We start from the raw sequence: 18,014 nt of genomic DNA, 5'->3' as shown, positions 1-18,014 counted from the left end.
AGCCCCAGCTCTGTTCTCTAATTTGCCTTCATGGAGAATTCTCTTTTCCTGGGGAACAGCAGCTGGCTTTCTTGGGGGTAGGGTGGCATTGCAAACTGAGCCTGTTGTAAGAAGAAAGGGATTTTCCTTGGAGACGCAGGTTCCCTTGGCTCCATTTGTGGGAATGGCAGGAGGGCCCAAAGTTAGCCTTGACTGTTGTCCTGACCCCAGCCGTCCCCACGTGCAGCCAAGTAAGAGCTTCAGAGGCTGATAGCTGACCAGCCAAGCAGGACAAGTGGCTGTGCCAGGTCTGTGGTCTCTCGGAGCGCTGCCTCAGCCCGCATCCCTTTTTGTAAGTGTGAAGCTCTGGCCGCTGACAGGGAGCTTCAGCTCTCTGTGCTGGCTCCGTCGGGCTGTCTGGAAAGAAGGGGAAAGAGCAGCCAAGGACACGCAGGAGCCCCCAGAGCTTGGGTCTCCTGCGCATGCAAGCAGGGGGAGACACTGGTCACCCCCACCCCAACCCCGGCACCGCCTATTCCCCAAGGACATGGGACATTCCTTTGGGTTGAGATAGCTTTAGGCAGGGGACCTCAGGGCAAGGACTGAAGGGACTTCTCTCCCAGCCTGAGAGGACTGGCCACGGTGGCATGATCTGCGGTCCTGCAGCCATGACAGGCACACAGAGCCTTGCGGAGCCTCCCTGGGCACGTGCACCTGCGCAGGCCCAGCCGGTCTCTGCCACTCTGAGGACCATGACCTTGGAAGGTCCTGGAAGAGGAGTGAGGCTGGTAGATGGCATGTCTCACAGAGTGCCACCTTCATGCCTGTCCCAGGGGCTCTCACCATTCTGCCTGCTGTGCTCAGATCTGGGTCAGAGCCCAGGTCTTGGGTATGAGGAACGTTGGTGTCCAGGCAATGGGATAGGGCTGCTGGAGCCACCAGTGGCTTTGCCTGGGACTGGCTCCCACTCAGCCCCACTGGGCAGTGGTATGGAAACACATACTGCGTCCGATGAACTTAGTTGATCAGTTTGTTACTGCTGGGGAAGAAATCATCCCATTACTTAGTGGCGTGGGGCAGCAGGCGTTTATCTTTTCTATGCCTATAGGTCACCGGGGCAGTTTTGCTCTGGACTCGCCTGTGCGTCTGAATAGGGCTGGCACGTGCCGGGGGTGCGCAGGGCCGTCCTGCATCTCCATGTGCGTTCACACCCCCAGCAGCTAGTCCGGGTGCTCTCATGGCAGTGGCATGGGCCAGGAGCAGAGACAGACATACATAGACATTTATTCAAACCGCTGCTTCTGCCACGGTACAACTGTCTCATGGGACAGAGCAGGTCCTCTGGCAAAGCCCACAGTGGGAACTGGGAGGGTCTTCATAGTGACAGGTGAGGGGCATGGAAATAGGGAGGCCATTACCAGGGGCCCAGATGCAGCTGAGCTCCCACCTTTGGGAACATCGTTTGCACTGGACTGGCAGAAATCCGGCTTCTCAGGCAGTACCAGGCAGGGGAACTCTGCGATGACCATGTCTGCACTGCCCAACGTGGCAGCCACTGGCCGGACGTGGCTCTTGAGCACTTGAAACCCTGCTAGTGTGGCTGAGGAACTGGGTGTGATTTTATTTCATTTAATGACTCTAAGTGTGCATTTCAGTAGCCCATGTGGTGAGTGGCTGCTGTGTCAGGCAGCCAGGTCGAGGAAGAAGGCATCGTGGGTACTGGTTGCGTGCTGCTGCGTGCCTGGCACAGGAGCTGGTTGGCATGGATGGCTGCTTGGTGCTGAGATGCTCAAGCTTATAGTCAGCAGCTGTGAGCTGTGCTGTGCTCAGGGGAGGGAGGGGCAGGGCTGACACCAGCCGTGAGTTGTTCTAGTTGGGGGGTTCCCCCCCTGGTTGCACTTCTGCTCCCTGAGCCATTTCTGCAGCCTGCCTGGCATTGCCCTCTGACCAGCAGAGAGGCTCTGGAGAGCCTCTTCAAACTATTCTTTTGAGAGGCCCTGGGGCTACAGGTCCCCAGGGGCAGACGTGGGGGTTGCATGGCTCTCTGGGAATCTAGGGGTGTGTTGGAAGCACGGGTACTGGGGCAGGCACGGGGCACTGTGTGGTCTTCTGTCATCACCTTCCTTCACTTGGCAGCTTTGGGTGAAGAAGGCCCATCCTGCTGCCTGGTGCCTTCTCTCTGTCTGAGTCAGTGGGCAGAGCAACACTGAGCTTGCTGTGCTCTGCCAGGCAAGCTTCCCAGGAGCCAGGCTGCCTTGGATGATGCTGGCTGAGGTCATGGCTACACTGGAACACGGGGGCCACTGGCTTGAATGTCAGTCATGTGTTTGCCGTCTCCAGGTGGGCTCTGGTTGGGGTGCTGCCGTGCCCTCCCCGTGGATCATGGGATGGGTTTTCTGGGCCTCCCAGGTGCAGGCCTCTAAGCATAAGCAGGTAGAACCTTCAAGAATGTGGTTCCTCACAGTCCTATGAAAATGTTAGTCAGTGACTTTGTCTCCAGTTGACAGGTGAGCAAAACGAGGCCCGAAGTGGATGTGTGATTTGCCTGAGTGTTTTCAGAACGATACTGCGTTCGAAGTGTGGAGTCCATGGCAGGTCTCAGAACCTATTATCAAGGCTCTCCCCTGGGGTGGGGAATGGGGCCTGTGCACAGGACGCCCAGGGCTCTGCCTCCTCCTTCCCTGTCTGTGCTTCTCCATGACTCCTCTCCTCATGTTCAGCTGGGACTAGACTTGCTGCTGAGACAGGCAGCCCAGGGCCCCCCTGCAGCACTCTACAGTGCCTGCTGAGACAGGGAACCCGCAGCACTCTGTAGTGCCTGGCACCTGGGGCTCTGGAAGTTTGTGGAATGGTCATGGAGTGAACGTTTGGGAGAGAATCTCGTTGGGGAAAAACCTGGTTGAATTAGCACTGTTTGCTCTGATTTGATTCTTGGGCCAGTGTATGCTGTGGCAGCCGTGGTGTCCCAGGGCCAGGAGAGTGCAGCTTTGAGACCTGGGCAGGCCCAGAGTGTCCTTTGGAGGGCATGGCTTAGGTGTGGGTCTTGTCTTTGGGAGCTGGGATGCAGATATGGGCCAGATGAAGGAACCATCCCAGGCTTTGAAAAAGTGGCTTATGGTTGAGACTTTGGGTTGCACGTGACAGAAATCCAGCTGAACTTGACTTCGGCTCATGGAGCTGGAAAGTCCAGAGAGACAGGCTTCAGACACAGGTGGACCCAGACGCCCACGTGAGGTCACTGAGGCCAGGTCTCCCGCTGGGGCCTGCTTGCCTCTGTGTTGGCTCCTTTCTTGGGCAGATCTCTCTTTGGGGAAGCAGGTAGCCTTTATAGGGTGGCTGCTGAGAGAAGAGTTGGGCTCTGGCCCTCACAAGAGGAGGCTTCTCCTGCTTCTCTCCTGCCCTGGGCTCACATCCTGCTCTCACAGTAACCACGGGGGAAAGAGCAGGCCTCTCTCCCAGGTGCTGTACCAAAGTGCCAAGATGGCACTCGGTGGACCATTCTGGACCATCTGCTTACCTGTTGGACTTGGGAGAAGAGTCACCCCAGCTGGAAGGAGAGTCGAGGGGTGTTTCATCCAGGAAAGTCAGCTCCTGGGAACAAGACAGGGTCCCAAGCCTCAGATATGGGGTGTAAGGCAGGGACTGAGGCTGGGCCTGCTTCGTTCAGGGCAGCCAGTGGCCTTTGATCACCACTGAGGGTTAAGGGGCCTCCACCGTGGGGAGCAGAGGGAGCCAGAGGGAGCCAGAGGGAGCCAGAGGGAGCCAGAGGGAGCCAGAGGGAGCCATGGACCAGGACCAGGGACCACAGCACATGTAGCCACGAGGAGAGAACTGCCAGGACTTTCACTTCCATTGGGTGAAAGCAATAGGGAGAGGCAGGGAGCTTATTGTGAGGGCACTTTCTGGCCACAGAACCTGTGGGATGGCAGAAAGTACCCCCCATAGTGCAAGACACACCTGGGGCTGTATGCTGGTGAGGGTGTTGGGACTTGATCCGTGTCTTCCAAACTCTATTCAGTGGACCACTGAGGTAGACTTGAGCACTCACTTCTGGTGGTGGCCTCTGCTGGGTGGGGAATGTTGGAATTAGACCTCCCACGGTCCGTTTCCACTTAAAGATGATCTCTCCCCCTCCTCTTCTCCCACCACTCAGATATCCGTGGTCTCCAAAGCTTTCTGGACCAGGCCTCTCGACTGGGCCTTGATGTCTCTTTACAAAAGGTGGACAAGAACATCAGCCACGTGTTCACCAGCTTGTTCACCACGATGAAGACGGAGGAGCTGAATCGCTACCGGGACACACTACGCCGTGCCATCCTGCTGCTCAGCCCACAGGGGGCCCACTCCTTCATCAACGAGGTAGGTGGTGGCCTGTGGCCACAGGAGTGGCTGCACACATGGCTCGGGTGGGCTGCGGGCATAGTCTGCTTGTCGTGCGTGGCCGAAACGTGGGAACCCGTGGGTGCTGGGATCACAGCACACGGCAAGAAGGGGGAGATGGAGCGCAACTTGGCCCTTGACTAGCCCCCAACACATGGCCCAAGACTTGCCCAGGTGCTGGGAGGTGGGGGGCAGCTGGTGAGAGCCTGTGTACAGGTCATTGCCAGAGATTTCGGAGCAAAACTCAGGCTGCTATTATTTTTTTCTTTTTAATTTTCCTCTCTTTGTTGACAAGTGTAAGCCTCTAGGGATAAAATAAATTCCCAGCTCTCTGCAGAGGTGGGCAGCTCTGCCTTGGGTTTGTCAGCACCTGGAGGAAGTGTTGGTTGCATGTAACATGTAGCGATACGCGGTGTATACGGTGTGTACGTGTTTAGTTTTTTGGTGCCTGGGCTAATCAGTGCTTTTTTTAAGCACCCATATGAGGGGTTAGGACCTTCTCATGAAGACAGGGCTCACGCCTTTAACAAAAATCCGTTAATTTTAAGACAGACAACTAGAAATGCTCTGTGAGCTGGCTAGTTGGTGCCAGTCCTGGTGGCCTAATCGTAGAGAGATGACAGCTGGAGTTGTGGGCTTCTCTGTGGCCTGGGTTGGTTTAGGGGCAGGGGACATGCTGGGGTGTAGTATGCTGGGGAGCAGGGGCAGACTGAAGGGGTGCTGGGTGGTGACTGTCCCTGTGGTTCCCCTCCCGCCCGTCACCTTGCCGGCTCTCTCTGACTGAAAGTAAAGTGAAGTGAAAGGCAGAAGTTATGCTAATTCCCTGTGATGTCCTCTGCTTGCTTAGTATGCCTCCCCTCGAGTTGATTATTACTCAGAAGCTGCCTCACGTATCAGGAGCCAGCACGACGGCTGCCGGAGAGAGTGAGTTTGGAACGTGTGATGCGGCGCAGTTGGCCGCAGCCCTGCTCTCCCGCTGGTCGGGCGCGGGTGGCGCTGGTGGTCAGCCCGGCTGCCACGTCCTGTGGGCACTCGTGTTTGCACCAGCGCACATCTCCTGTGGGAGGGCCCTCGCCGGGCCGGCAGCCCAGGCATTCTCAGGGTGGCCCCAGCAGAGTCTGCTCGTAGGGACGCGTTTCTCCTGGCTCAGTCCCCAGCCAGACCTGGCGCCCGTGATGGTGGCTAATTCTGCCGTCAGCCGGCTCCCTCTTTTCTCGCCAGTCCCTCGCCTCCTCTCCTTACTGCCTCTCCTCCTTGTTCCTGCTCTGCCGTTAGGCCTGGAAGTGGGAGGAACATGGTTTGAGAGGGATACAATTTGGGGCAAGCCCCGGCTCCCCCTACTCATGGCCTTGGGCAACGTGCCTCACCTTTGTGACCTCAGTGTCTTCATCTGTCACATAGAGATGACAGAGGTGACAGATGCGGTAAGCGTGTGGCATGTGGCTTCCCAGGCACCCGTTCATTTCACTGTGCACGTTCATCACAGCCTTTCCGGAGAATCCAGCCGTCCTCTGTCCCTAGGCCCTGAGGATTCAACAGTAACCAAGGGTGGCCCAGAGATGCTACTTCCAAGTGGCGCCTTATGCGAACTCCCCCCGTGCTGGGTGCACTTGGCTGGCTTTGGCCGGCTGCCTCCTCCTTCCCCAGCACCGCGAGTGCAAAGCCTTGCTCGGTGCTGCGCAGCTGGGGGGCCCTGGGGTGGCCGCCTGGGCAGGAGTGGCTGGAGACTGTGGGGAAAGACAGCACCGGGGCTTCACCGCTGTCAGCTCCATCTGGTCAGAGTCTTGGTCTCTGGTCCCATGCGCCTGCCACTGGGCGTAGGGATGCCGTCATTTTTGGGGTGCCCACCATAGCCATCCTCTAAGCCCCCCCTTTACAAATGAGGCACCTGAAGCTGAAGAAGTTAAAGGACCTGTGTAGGGTCATGTAAGTCTTCACCAGGAGATTGGACAGGATTCAAGTCCAAATCTGACCCTCTCGAGGCCCCACTGCCCTGCTGCTGGGATGGCCACAGGAACCACAAGGCATTGCAGTGAGCATAGTGGGCAAAGAGGGCTATGCTGGCCTCATGGGAGAAAGTATGGTCCAGGGTCTGGCAGAGGCTGTTACGGTGTTTATGCTGAAAGAACTTCAGTGCGTCTACTGAGTGCATAAGGGAAGGAATCTGGACCCCGGAGGTGAACATGGCCTGTATGACCTTGTGGCTGGCTAGGCCTGGGGAAGCCATCCCAGCAGGAAAGCTTTGTCCACTACCGGAATGCATTGCTTCTACACTGACACAGCCTCTTCTTTGTTGTGACAAGGAAGGACAATAGTCACAGGGGTGACCCACTGCCAGGAGATGCCCTGAATTTTATGAAACTCAAAACACTGTTACGGGCAGGAATGCCTCACCACCCACTGCCATTGAGGACATGTACTCGTGCCCAATCAGGGCAGCCGGTGACTGTGGAGAAGATGGGTATGCAACCTCCTGGCTGTAGCTGCTCCCCTTCCCCACTGGAAAAGCCAGGCTGACGGGAGTGAGGGAGGAAGATGGCTTTGCTGGAACCTTTCATATTTTGCTACATGCGAATGGTTAGGAAGGTTGACTCTTAACACTGTCATTAGTGACAGATTCTGCATGACATGACTTGGCTGCCTGGGACCACCAGGCTGTCCATGGCCTATACTGGGGGCTGCTGCTTCTCCAAGCATCCAGGACATATCCATTAATTGTGGGGGGCTTGGCCTGGGGGCCCATTCACCACCAGCTTGTCTGTGATCCCACTTCATGGGGGATACCCTTGCTGGGCCCACAGGTTTGGGAAGCCTGGACTTGGTGGTGGGTGGAAGGGTGGGAGGGTGCAATAGGCCGAGGTATTGGGGCCTGCCTGGGGGGCCCTGTGGGCTCCTGTAACAGCCCCCCTCCAGATCCCCTTTCCTTCCATTGCTCAGTCTTTATTCCACACCCCTTCCCTGAGGTCTTTTCATCACAGTCTTCACAGCTGCACATCAGTGCACTATCTTTAGAAGGCCCCCTTGGGGAGACTGAGCTCAGGGGTGGCAGCTATCTGGTCTTGTGACTGCAGATCTGGAGCCCACCCTGGGTAGCCCTTGGGGCTGGTGATGGCACAGGCCATGGAGGGAACTCTTGCACCAGCAGGAAGGCTGCCCTGCTCTGGGGTGGACCCTGAGGTGTCTGGTGCTGCAGTCAGGAGCCCTCTACCTGGGGAGGGAGTGAAGCCTTTGTCCTGAGTGACCTCAGCGCTTCTCTGGACTGCTGGCTGCTAAGGGAGGCTTCTGGGGGTAGTGACACCACCAATGGTGCTCTGTTCTCATGTAGCCTGTCAGCTGAACCCCAGCCTGGGCAAGTGGGGATGTGGGTGTTCTCTCTTCGCTCTAGGGCTGTGGAATTCCTGAGGTGCCCAAGGGGATAGCTGCTGGGAGGGGCCGAGGGCAGAGGCCGTGCTCCTGGCAAGCTGCCCGTGGATGCTGGAGTTGTCTCTGTTCTGGAGGAGCTTATGGATTCCTTCTTTCATTTCTCCAGCATGCAGTGAGCCCCGTGCTGTGCCAGACTCGGTGCTGGACACAGGCTATTGTCCTGCCCTCATGGTGCTCCTAGCTAGGTGGGAGGACAGAGGTGTAAACAGAGTCCTCTGCCTGTGAAACAGGTGTGACCAGGTCCAGTGAGAGCACCGAGGACGGGAGTGTGAGTCATGCTTCCTGGGGTAGGTGACACTGTGGCTGGGTCTACAGGAATGAACCTTCATTAGTCCTATAGCCAAGGTGGGTAGGAGAGAGGGGCCAGAGAGCACAGTGTTCAGAGGCCTGTGCGTGGTGGCTTGCAGCAGTGGGTGTTTGGGTTGTGGTGTGCTGGGGGCTGAGGCTGGGGAGCCAGCAGGAAGGGTCTCCCTAGTCAAGGGTAGGGAATCTGAACTTCAGGACTGGTTTGTTCCTGGGGTCCTTTTTGGGGTCTTTGGAGTTTACACCTGCAGCCCACTCCATAGCCACAGCCCAGCACTGTTGGGGCTGTGTATGTCTACTGTCCTCCAGTTCCGGTGGGTGGGGAGATCTCAAGTGCACAGTCGATTTTGGCCCTGGGCTTCATCTCATCTTTCTGGAGGAGATTCCATCTGTCAGTTGTCCATCCATCCATCCATCCATCTGTCCATCCATCCATTCATCCATTTGTTCACACATGCATCCCCCAGCCACCCAATCATCCATTCGTCTGATAGGAACTGGGTTCTTGCGATAGACCAGGAGGAACTATATCAAGGGCTAGCTATGGACACCAAGGTTCCCCACACTCCACGGCCACAGTCTTTCTGGCCATCCTTTGCAGTGGCCTGCCAGAACACCTCGGGCTCTCATCCACTGAGCCTCCTCTGGCATGTGCCGGGGACTCCAGGACTCTGTCCTTTCAACTCTCATTTGTCATTTCTGTGCTGCCACAGCCTCCCTCTTTCTTTTTGTAACCTCTTTATTTCCTCCTCTCTTCTCCCCTCCCACCTCTTTTGTTTCACTGGAAAGAGTAGAAAAGTTAGCTATTTTGAGCCATTTTAAGTGATAGTTGCAGCGGGTGGCATTTACCTGCACAGCGACAGGTACCCGTGATCTCTTCCTGCAGCGAGAGGGGTGGGAGAGAACACCGGGGGACTGGCCTGTTGCTGGGACAGCTCTCCCTTGTTCTGGGAGTGGGGGTCAGCTGTCACCAGGCTGGGAAGAAGAGTAGGTGGATGTGAAGGGACAGAGGTGGAAAGGGTACTCCCAGCAGCCCTTCCCACCACTGCCCAGACTGGCTTCCCAGGCGAGGAGTGTGCTGGAGGCAACTGAGTCCTTTCTAGAAGCACAGCCTGGATTAACTCCTGGCTTATGGTTACTGCTTCTTAGAATTTGCTGCAGTGAGTGATTTGCTCCCACAAGTGATTTGCTCCCACAATCCGAGTATAAAAACTGTGCTTTTTAATACATTTGTAGCAAAGGTAAATTAAGTAATCTCAATGTTCTGCTGTCCCACATGATATATGCAAATATTTCTCACTCCACCACGGTCTTTAGCAGATGACTTCATCACTCTGAGCTAGGATAATTCTGTGCTATTTAAGTATCATTTACCAGAATATTTTAAATTGCTAATTAATTATAGAAGATTAATTTTTAAATGTGGCCCCGCATTTGCATTTAATTATATCCTACTGTTTGCGGATTTTAAAGCCTTAGTATTTTAGCAAAAGTGCTACCAGTCTGAGAAATCCATTTTTGTTCCCCTTTAGAAACTCTTAGAAATGAGATCATGAGGCAGGGCTGTTCTCTAGCATCTGTTCCAGCAGGTCTGGGCTCTGGGCTCTCGGGGCAGCCAGCTCCTGGGGCAGCCAGCTCTCAGGGCCTGGCTGGGATGGGGACAGGATCAGGGAACTGTTCTTCCAGGATCCGTGTCTGAGATCCACATGGCCAGTCTCCTTCTGTCTCCACACTCCTCTCATCCTTCTGAAACCCCCCACAGGGAAGCCACTGTGGGCTCCCGCCCTGGGCACCAGCTGCTGTGTGTCCCAGCCCGCTGCCCCTTCTCCCTGACGACACCCTCACATCCTGGGTGTCCGCTGCGCCCTGCGTACACGCCGTTGCCACCCCAGGCCAGGGCCGCATAGCGCCGCTCCTTGTGCTCAGGCCATCCGCTCGTGCCTCCCACCCATGGCACCTGGGAGTGTGTGACAGCAGGAGCTGGCATGTGCTCATTGCCGTTTGGGTGTGTGGTGGATGGTTGGCAGGCGGACGGAGTCCAGGAGCTGTGACCTCTGCCCAGCGGGCAGACTGGACACATTCTGAACTAAGCAGCCAAGCAGGGACACTGGACTGCTCCAAGTATTTAATATTTGATTTTTTTTTATACTCACATGAGAATATGTTTTTATTGATTTTAGAGAGAGAGACCGAGAGGGAGGGAGGGACAAAGAGCAAGAAAGCGCGCACGCACGAGAGAAGCAGCATCCGGCGGTCGCCCCGATGCAACCCCGACCAGGGCTCTACCCCCAGCCCCTTCTTCTGGTGAATGGGACCTGCGACCCACCTGGCCCAGGTTAACATTTGACTTTTTGATATTTCAAAGGCGCATCCAAGCCCTCATCAAGGGAAATCCCGATCGTTGCTGGACCTTCTGGTGCTTGTTTGGTTATTGTTTCAATTTCCAGTTGTATCTGGAGCTGTGCCACCCCGTTCACAAGCTCAGGGGTGAGCAGGGCCTCCCTGGGCTGTCTGGGAGGCCTGTCGGCTCCTTCCGGGTCACAGAGGGGTTGTGAACCTGAGCGTGCCTGGGGACAGCTTGTGTTCGTCCCTTCCTGTATGGGCCATCCGATGGTCAGCAGTGTCAGTGCCTCCCTGCAGGAGTCTCTGAGGCCTATTAGCAGGAAGCCCCTTTGGCTGGGAGGCAGCTGGCATGAGAAAGGGACGTTCTCAAAGGGAAGCAGCCTGCAGCAGCCAGATGACTCAGTTGCCCTTTCTGCTCCTGGATCCCCAAGGGCGTTCAGCCTGGGGAGCCTCCCTGAGGTGGCGAGTCAGCCAATTTGTTTTTTTGTTTTTTTAAGCTTTGAGAAAATTTAATTGATCAGAAGTTTATGCCCATCACTCTTGATCGAAGGGCTGGGTGGGGAGCCCAGTGGGGAAGCAGCAGAACTCCCCAGCACCACAGGAAGCCAGAAATCTGGGGGTGTGAAGAGAGGCAGAGGTAAGGCAAGGTAAACCAAACTGGCCCAGATGCATCTCAGAGAAGCCTGTGCCATGCAGCCTACATCTGGTGCCACCCCCTGCACGCTCCTAAGTGGAGCCCTTGATTGGTGCCAGCAGGACTTGGCCTTGGCCACCTGTGTCCAAGCCACCACTCAACTTGGAGAGGGGAAGGCCTCTGCATCAACTAGCCGGTGCTGTGTAACAAGCCACCCATAGTGGAGTGCTGGGAACGAAACGTTTGTTGTTGCTCATGAGTCCTCTGTCAGCAGACCTGGGCAGGACTCACTGACCTTGCCTGGACTTGCTGGTGCATCTGTGGTCTGCTGGCCACTCAGTGGGGGCTGGCTGGTTAGGATGGCGGTGGGCTGGCTGTAAGCTGGGGTGATGGGCTGGCCGGCTACAGCCTGTCATCACCAGGCACACTAATCAGCATGCAGCCCATACTTACTCATGTGGCAGCAGCAGTTCCAAGAGCAGGTGTAAGTGCTCAAGGCCTCCGAGGCGTGGCTCACACCTGTGCATCACCACTGCTTGCTCAACTTTGGGGTGAGTGGTGAGGAGGGGGATGCTGAGTAGGGAGAGATGAACTGACCTTTATTTACCCAACTCCCTTATTTAGACCCATTAACTAGCCTAATCTTCCCAACAGGGCTGGAAGCCAAGGGCTGTTCAGAGCACTGGGGCCTGGGGGATTCAGGGATTTGCTCCAGTAAAGGACAGAGCTGGGAGGCAGATGCAGACACCTTGCCTCAAAGCCGTGCTGTTTCCCACTAATGCCATTAGCAGGAGGAAGCTTACTGCCCTCTCGGATCCAGGAGCCTATCGCCTCCCGCAGCCTGATGAAGGACGGACTCACAGACATTGCCCCGAGGAGCAGGAGGGATGGGGAAGGCGGACTGGACGCCTCTGAGAACTCACCCGCGGAATGAGGGGCAGACCTCTCTCTCATCACGGTCCTGTGTCCACCAGCACACCTCACCTGCAGAGAGCGTGGGGGTGGGCAGACTGCTGGCACCTCTGTCCCTGGCAACTGGAAGAGCAGCTTCCAAAGGGCCCTCTGGTCACCAGTGAGTCTGAGGACATGTTCTGTAACCCTTTGGTGGTATGGTCAGTGGGCAAGAAGGGGCAGAGTTCCAGCCCTGGCCCAGCTCCTATCCCACCTCCTCACTGCGTGGCCCTCTCAGCTCTGCTTCCCCATCTGTATAGGGGAGTTCATGATACTTGGCTCATAGATTACCCTAAGAATTAAGCACAGGAGCATTCTGGGGTGCAGGTCTCCCCTTCCCTCTCTCACAGCGTCTAACACAGAGCTGGCACCCAGAAGGTGCCCTGTGACTATTGTGTGAATGGGGAGATGAGTGAGTCTTAGAAAATGTAAAGATATGGGGCACCGAGGGCCCTGAGAAAAACAGAAAATTTGTGGCTTTGGGCAAGGCCAGTATCCAGGTTTTGAAATGTGCTAGTGGTTGACATCAGGGATGCTCACAGTGGCCTGCTGTTGGCTGACTGGAGGAGAGAAGCAGGCATGGGTGATGGACTGCTAACAGGCATGTCTGGTGACATCTCTCGGCTGTTTGCTGGGTAGGAGTGGTGTGGGCCTTCCGCCTGCACATCTTCAGTATTGTGACCATGAGTGACATCAGGGAGGAAGCAAGGGTCAGGTGGTCCATGATCAGAGCCATGGGCACCGGGGAGGAAGGAGCTGCTCTGGAGACCAGTGTGCAGGTGAGAGAAAAGAAGAGATGAAGCAGAACATTGCAGGAAATGTGTTCCAGGAGAAACATGCGGGCCTCTTCCAGCCCCACCTGCAGAGCGCTGGGGAGGTGGGGGCTGGGCAGGTGTTGGGCTCGTACCACACAGGAGCGGCAGGGCCCCAGCACGTTAACTGCACTGATGAGAGCAGCGGAAGACCCGAGCGGGTCCTCTCCTCTCTGCCCTCCCCCTGGGCTCTCAGACACCTGACGGGACACGATGGTGCTTCTTCAGGGGCCAGGGCTACTGGCAGCACAGAGCAAGGGAATGGCCTTTGGAGCAAATAGACACAGTCACATCCCAGCTCACTCTGGGTGCCATCTTTTTAGCCTGTTTGCTGGTCTGTAAACTGGAATAATAATACTCTCCCCAGGTCTGTGAATGGTGTTTGGCTGAGATTCAGAACCAGCCTGGGCTGTTGGGTCAGGGCAGAAGTACCCCTGGCTCAGAAGAGCACTGCTGTGACCAGGCTGACGGAGGGTGGACCTGCACTCACTCCTGCTGCCAGTTCCTGCCCGGGGCTGGCATAGCCCCCAGAGCCATGTGAGGTGGGGGCAAGACTAGCAAAGAGTGAAAAAGTGCTTGTGGCCCTCAGCCAGCCCAGCTGGGACTGGGGACTGGACTCTTGTGACAGCGCATGGCTGGAGAGAACATTAGAGTCCATGGGAGATGGGGGAGGAGAGGGCATCTCAGTGCCTGTTAGGCTGCTGATGCTGGCCCAGGAGCAGGGTGAGAGTGCTCAGGGCACCTCCCCTCCTGGCTTACTGGCTGGCAGGAGCAGGCACAGCTCCCACTGGCTTCTCAGGACTGCTGGTGGCTGGGCTGATGGAAGTAAGGGAAGAGCTGGTGCTTTCTGGCTGCAGAATTGCGTTTCACACAAGCAGAACCCGCTCAGGTGGCCAGCCACAACCAAGATAGAGGGTCCTGTCCCCTGACCCCATGCACTGGGGCCTTGGGGGACAAAGAAATGAACTCTGCCTCTGAAGAGCTACCAGCTTAAATAGAAAAGCCACACAGGGAGGCCTGGGTGCCCAGCTGCCAGCGCCCAGTTGGAGACAGCTCTGTGCCTGGCGCCGCAGGGTGGGACAGGGCGCTGCACGTTTGCTGTTGTCTTGCTGCCCTGCAGTAGTCAGGTGGGTGCATCCAACCCAGGCCACTGGGTGGACCACCCTGGGTCATTCTTTAACGTGGGCTTCGGAGACAGCCAGAGGTCAGAGAAGGGTTAGAGCCGCCCTCTGGAATTCCTGCCCGTCCGAAAGCCAGACATGCCGGCAGGGATGTTAAAGTGCAGAGCAGGAAAGCTGGGCTGTGAGGACAGCACACTGCAGCTGCGGGGCCTGGAGCGCGTGCCCTCCTCTGACGGCTGCTCAGACTTCAGTGAGGGCCTGGAGTGGCCGCTGCTTCCTTTCTCAAAGCAGCCAGAAATCTGGACTGGACTGTGAAGTCTCTTAACTTTTAAGTGTTGGCAACTGTCTATAGAGTTTGTGAGCTCTGCCTTGGCCAGTCTGCCTGTGGCAAGGCTGATAAGGCTTTGGGCAGCTAAGTGACTGTGTCTGACTTATTGCTTATGCACTGTCCACTTGAGCGTGTTAAATATGGAAACAGTGCGAAGAGAGCCTGCCCAGCGCTCCCAGGTCCTTCTCACTGAGAATTAGTAATCATACTCAGTGTCGTGCTCCCGAGAGTTCCTGTTTCTTTCCTGGATCCTCCAGGTCCTACCCCATTTCCTGTGCATTCACTTTTCTTGACCTTGCTGACCTGCCTTACGATCTTTGTACTTGCAGGAAGTTCTCAGTCCTCTTACCTGCCATTGCTCCGGGTCCATGTGAAATGCTAACCAAGCGTGTGGAGGTGAACTCTTGGTTAGAAGGTCACTGGTATGGTGCTACTGCCAGTTCCTGCCTGGGGCTGGCAGTTTCCCATCCTGGGTCTCAGCTTTCTGGGGCCCACAGAGCTGCTGAGCTGATCTGGAGCTGGGAAATTCCTAAAAGCCTGGCTGATGCCCTTGACGATGCGTCGAGGCTGAGCATTTGCTCTGTGTAGCTCTTTCTGAGCACTGTGGAAGCAACTGAGAGGTGAGTTGGTCCCCGCCTGCAAGTGAGATATGGTTTAGAGAAACATGGCAGTAAATACCTGAACTCAGCCCAGCCCAGGCTCCCCTGGGATGCTGCAGCTCGTATTACTGACTGGAGGCCACTTGCCTCTCCAGGTCTCAGTTTGCTTGTCTTCAAATGGGTCAAATGTTAATCTGAGCAACTATTAGGGTTTCAGGCCCTGTTCTAGGTTTTGGGGATGTAGAGTGACTGAGTCCGACAAGGTCCATGACTGCAAAGAGCTGACATTCTAGTGGGGTCAAGGGGCAGACACTAATCAAATAAGTGAATAAGCCCCAAGTAATTCAGGTAGTGATAACATTCATGAGGAACAATAAAGCCAGGTCAGAAGAGAATGGTTTGGTGGGGGTGCTGTTTTAGATGTGGTGGTCAGGGATGGAGGGGGTGTTTGTGGAGAGACCAGAAGGATATGATGGAGCCTGTCAAGCAAGACCTGGCTGCAGAGCAATTTCAGCAGATGGAATAGCATGTGCAAAGGGCCTGAGGTTGGAATGAACTCAGCATGCTGAAGGGTGAGTGAGGAAGAGCCAGCACAGGGGAGACAGGAGAAGATGGTGGGAGGTGAATGTGGGAGGTCCTGGTGGGAGATGGAAGACCCTGAGGTCCACTGTAGGACTTTGGACTTGCTTTCAGTCTAATGGGAAGTCATTGGAGTTTTGTGAGCAGGCCAGTGGCATAATTTGGAAAGGGACCAGGTGGACACATCATCTCTGCCATTCTTTGACTCTGTGGCAGGGATGGGGAACATCTGGCTCCGGGTGGTATACAGCTCATGAAATCATTTGGTTTGGCCCTGCCAAGGCAATTGCAGGCGGGACTCGAAATTCAATAAACCTAGGAGCTTTTTTCATAGCTAATTTTTCCGTTGATAATTTTGTATGGCCCGCAAATGATGTTATAAATATCCAAATGGCCCCTGGCAGGAAAAAAGTTCCCCACCCCTGCTCTATGGGAAGTAGCTTAGGGAAGTGGAACTTCTAAGGGGAAGGTCATTCATAGTTGTCAGGCCACAGGGAGCTCATGCATGTGGGGCTGAGTGGGGTTACCCCGGGGAGGTGCTCCCCTCTGTCCCCTCTGTCTTCAGGACCACAAGCCTCCCTTCCCCTGGTGAGCAGCCTCATTCTGAGGTCCCCTCATGGGCTCTTGGTGTGGGAAATCAGACAGCCTCTGCTCTGTGTCACCAAGAGAGTTCTCAGGAGTGAGCCTCCTGGCAGCCATCCCTGGCAGCTTCCTGAGAGCAGCAAGTAATCAGGCTACAGAGCTTTGCTTTCACTGATGTGTGTGCAGATGGGCCTGCTCGCTGCTGGAAGGGCCGAGACACCCTGTGCAGTGCCATCATCCCACTTCTCGCCACCAGGGCACTTAGGGGAGCAGTGGCAGCACACCCCACCACACAGCTCTCCACGGCCTCCGAGTGCGGGGCAGGCCTGGCGCTCGTCAGTACAGGCTCTGCACCTGCCGTTTGTTTGCATTGGTGCCAAGGTGTCAGGGTGCCAAGGTGAACAGATTTGGGCTGTACTGTCTATTTGTCTACATGCATGTATGTCACTGGGGGAGGGCAGAGTTGGCTCATGCATCCTGCCTTTGTCCGCCGAGTCTCACATTCCTTCAAGAGGGAGGGAGGGAGAGGAACATGGATGTCAGAGAGAAACATCGATTGGCTGTCTCCTGTCTGCACCCCGAGCAGGGATCGAACCCACAACCTAGGTATGTGCCCTGGCTGGGATTCAAACCCTCAGCCGTTTGGTGCACAGGATGGCGTTCCAGCCAGCTGAGCCACCTGGCCAGGGCTCTTCTTGCAGTGGCGGGAAATTGAGGTCTTGAAGGAATGTGAGACTCGGGGACTTACCAAGGGGCCGAGATGGATCCCTTGAGAAAGTCACCTGCCTAAGGTCCTCGGCTTGGCCGGAGCAGGGGGTCTGGCCTAAGGAGTATGAGGGAGGGGGTCCATCTCAGGGCCAGGGCTGCTCGGAGCCCCGCTTTGCCAGGGAGGAGGCATGATGCCCTGAGGGCAGTGCAGCCAGCAAACCAGATGTTCTTGGCAGGCTTCCTCCATGACAAAGGCGTTGCTCACCAAAAACGGGCATTTCTAAGCCCTGTTATCGCAGAGTTAGATAGCATTACATTGAGGGTGATATTTAATATTTATGTCCGAACTGGCAATACCTTGACGTTAATTATCCTAGTTATAATTAAATCCAGTAATCCGTTACATTGCCACATAATGGAATGTGGTTATATAGGATCCAGTGAGGATAATGGAGTTCTGAAGAGTAGAATTTGTAATTTATAACTCAAGAACAAAAGCCCTAGCTGGTGGCTGTGATTTTTCACACTGCCTTTGTTCCTCAGTGATTTACCCACCGTTAAGTAAACATTTGTAAAGCGTGGCACTAGAGATGTGTGGGTAAGACACCCCTGTCTGTCCTCAGGGAAGGTAGCAAACCATCGGTGGTGTAGGGAACATGCGAGTGTAGGGATGATCTGGTGCCCACCAACGCCAGCACATCCATCCTGGTGAAGGAAGGCTTTCCGTAGGAAGCAAGGAGCCACCTGGCTCTTGAAGGACAGGCAGGCGTCAGCCCGGGAAGCAGTGCAGAGAGGGCTCAGCAGGTGCTGGAGTTGGAAGGGAAGCACATGGGAGCTAAAGGGCTTTTTTTTTTTAGGGAAAAAGCAATAGGTATTTTAATATGGCAACATCAAGACAGTCATGTGAAAGAAGAGTCGGAGGCTCGGCTCTGAAGGGACCCTGGGTGCCATGCTGGGTGCTGGGCTCAGTCCTGAGGACAGAGGAAGCATCACAGCTCGGGCGCCTCATCACCGGAGCTCAGGGTGGCCTCCGGCAACAGGATAGACTGGGTGCGGGCCTGGGACCAGGGGGGAAGGGAACAATCTGGAGGATTATTTTGGAAGTATACTGTACAAAATTTAGGATGAGACTCCAAATCTTAAAACTAAACTTTTAATTTTAGAATAGTTTTAATTTACAGAAAAATTGTGAAGATGGTAGAGAATTCTCATATGTCCCACACCCTGTTTTCCCTGTTATGAGGGTCTTGCACTAGTATGATACGTTTGTTA

General features: G+C 55.5%; 1 protein-coding gene across 2 annotated transcripts in view; it reads left to right on the top strand.

The window, feature by feature from the left end:
* GRID1 (glutamate ionotropic receptor delta type subunit 1) overlaps positions 1-18,014 on the top strand; it is a 624,630-nt gene that overhangs the window by 202,898 nt on the left and 403,718 nt on the right. For both annotated transcript variants that reach the window (XM_081157434.1, XM_081157435.1), the window contains one exon: positions 4,133-4,338. In XM_081157434.1, the coding sequence (XP_081013560.1) occupies positions 4,133-4,338 (206 nt within the window). The remainder of the gene's footprint in view (positions 1-4,132; positions 4,339-18,014) is intronic.

Source organism: Miniopterus schreibersii (assembly GCF_964146895.1).
Source record: "Miniopterus schreibersii genome assembly, chromosome: 14".
NCBI classification, from domain to species: domain Eukaryota; kingdom Metazoa; phylum Chordata; class Mammalia; order Chiroptera; family Miniopteridae; genus Miniopterus; species Miniopterus schreibersii.
The sequence above is the reverse complement of the archived record's forward strand: the minus strand, read 5'-3'. Positions and strand labels throughout refer to the sequence as shown.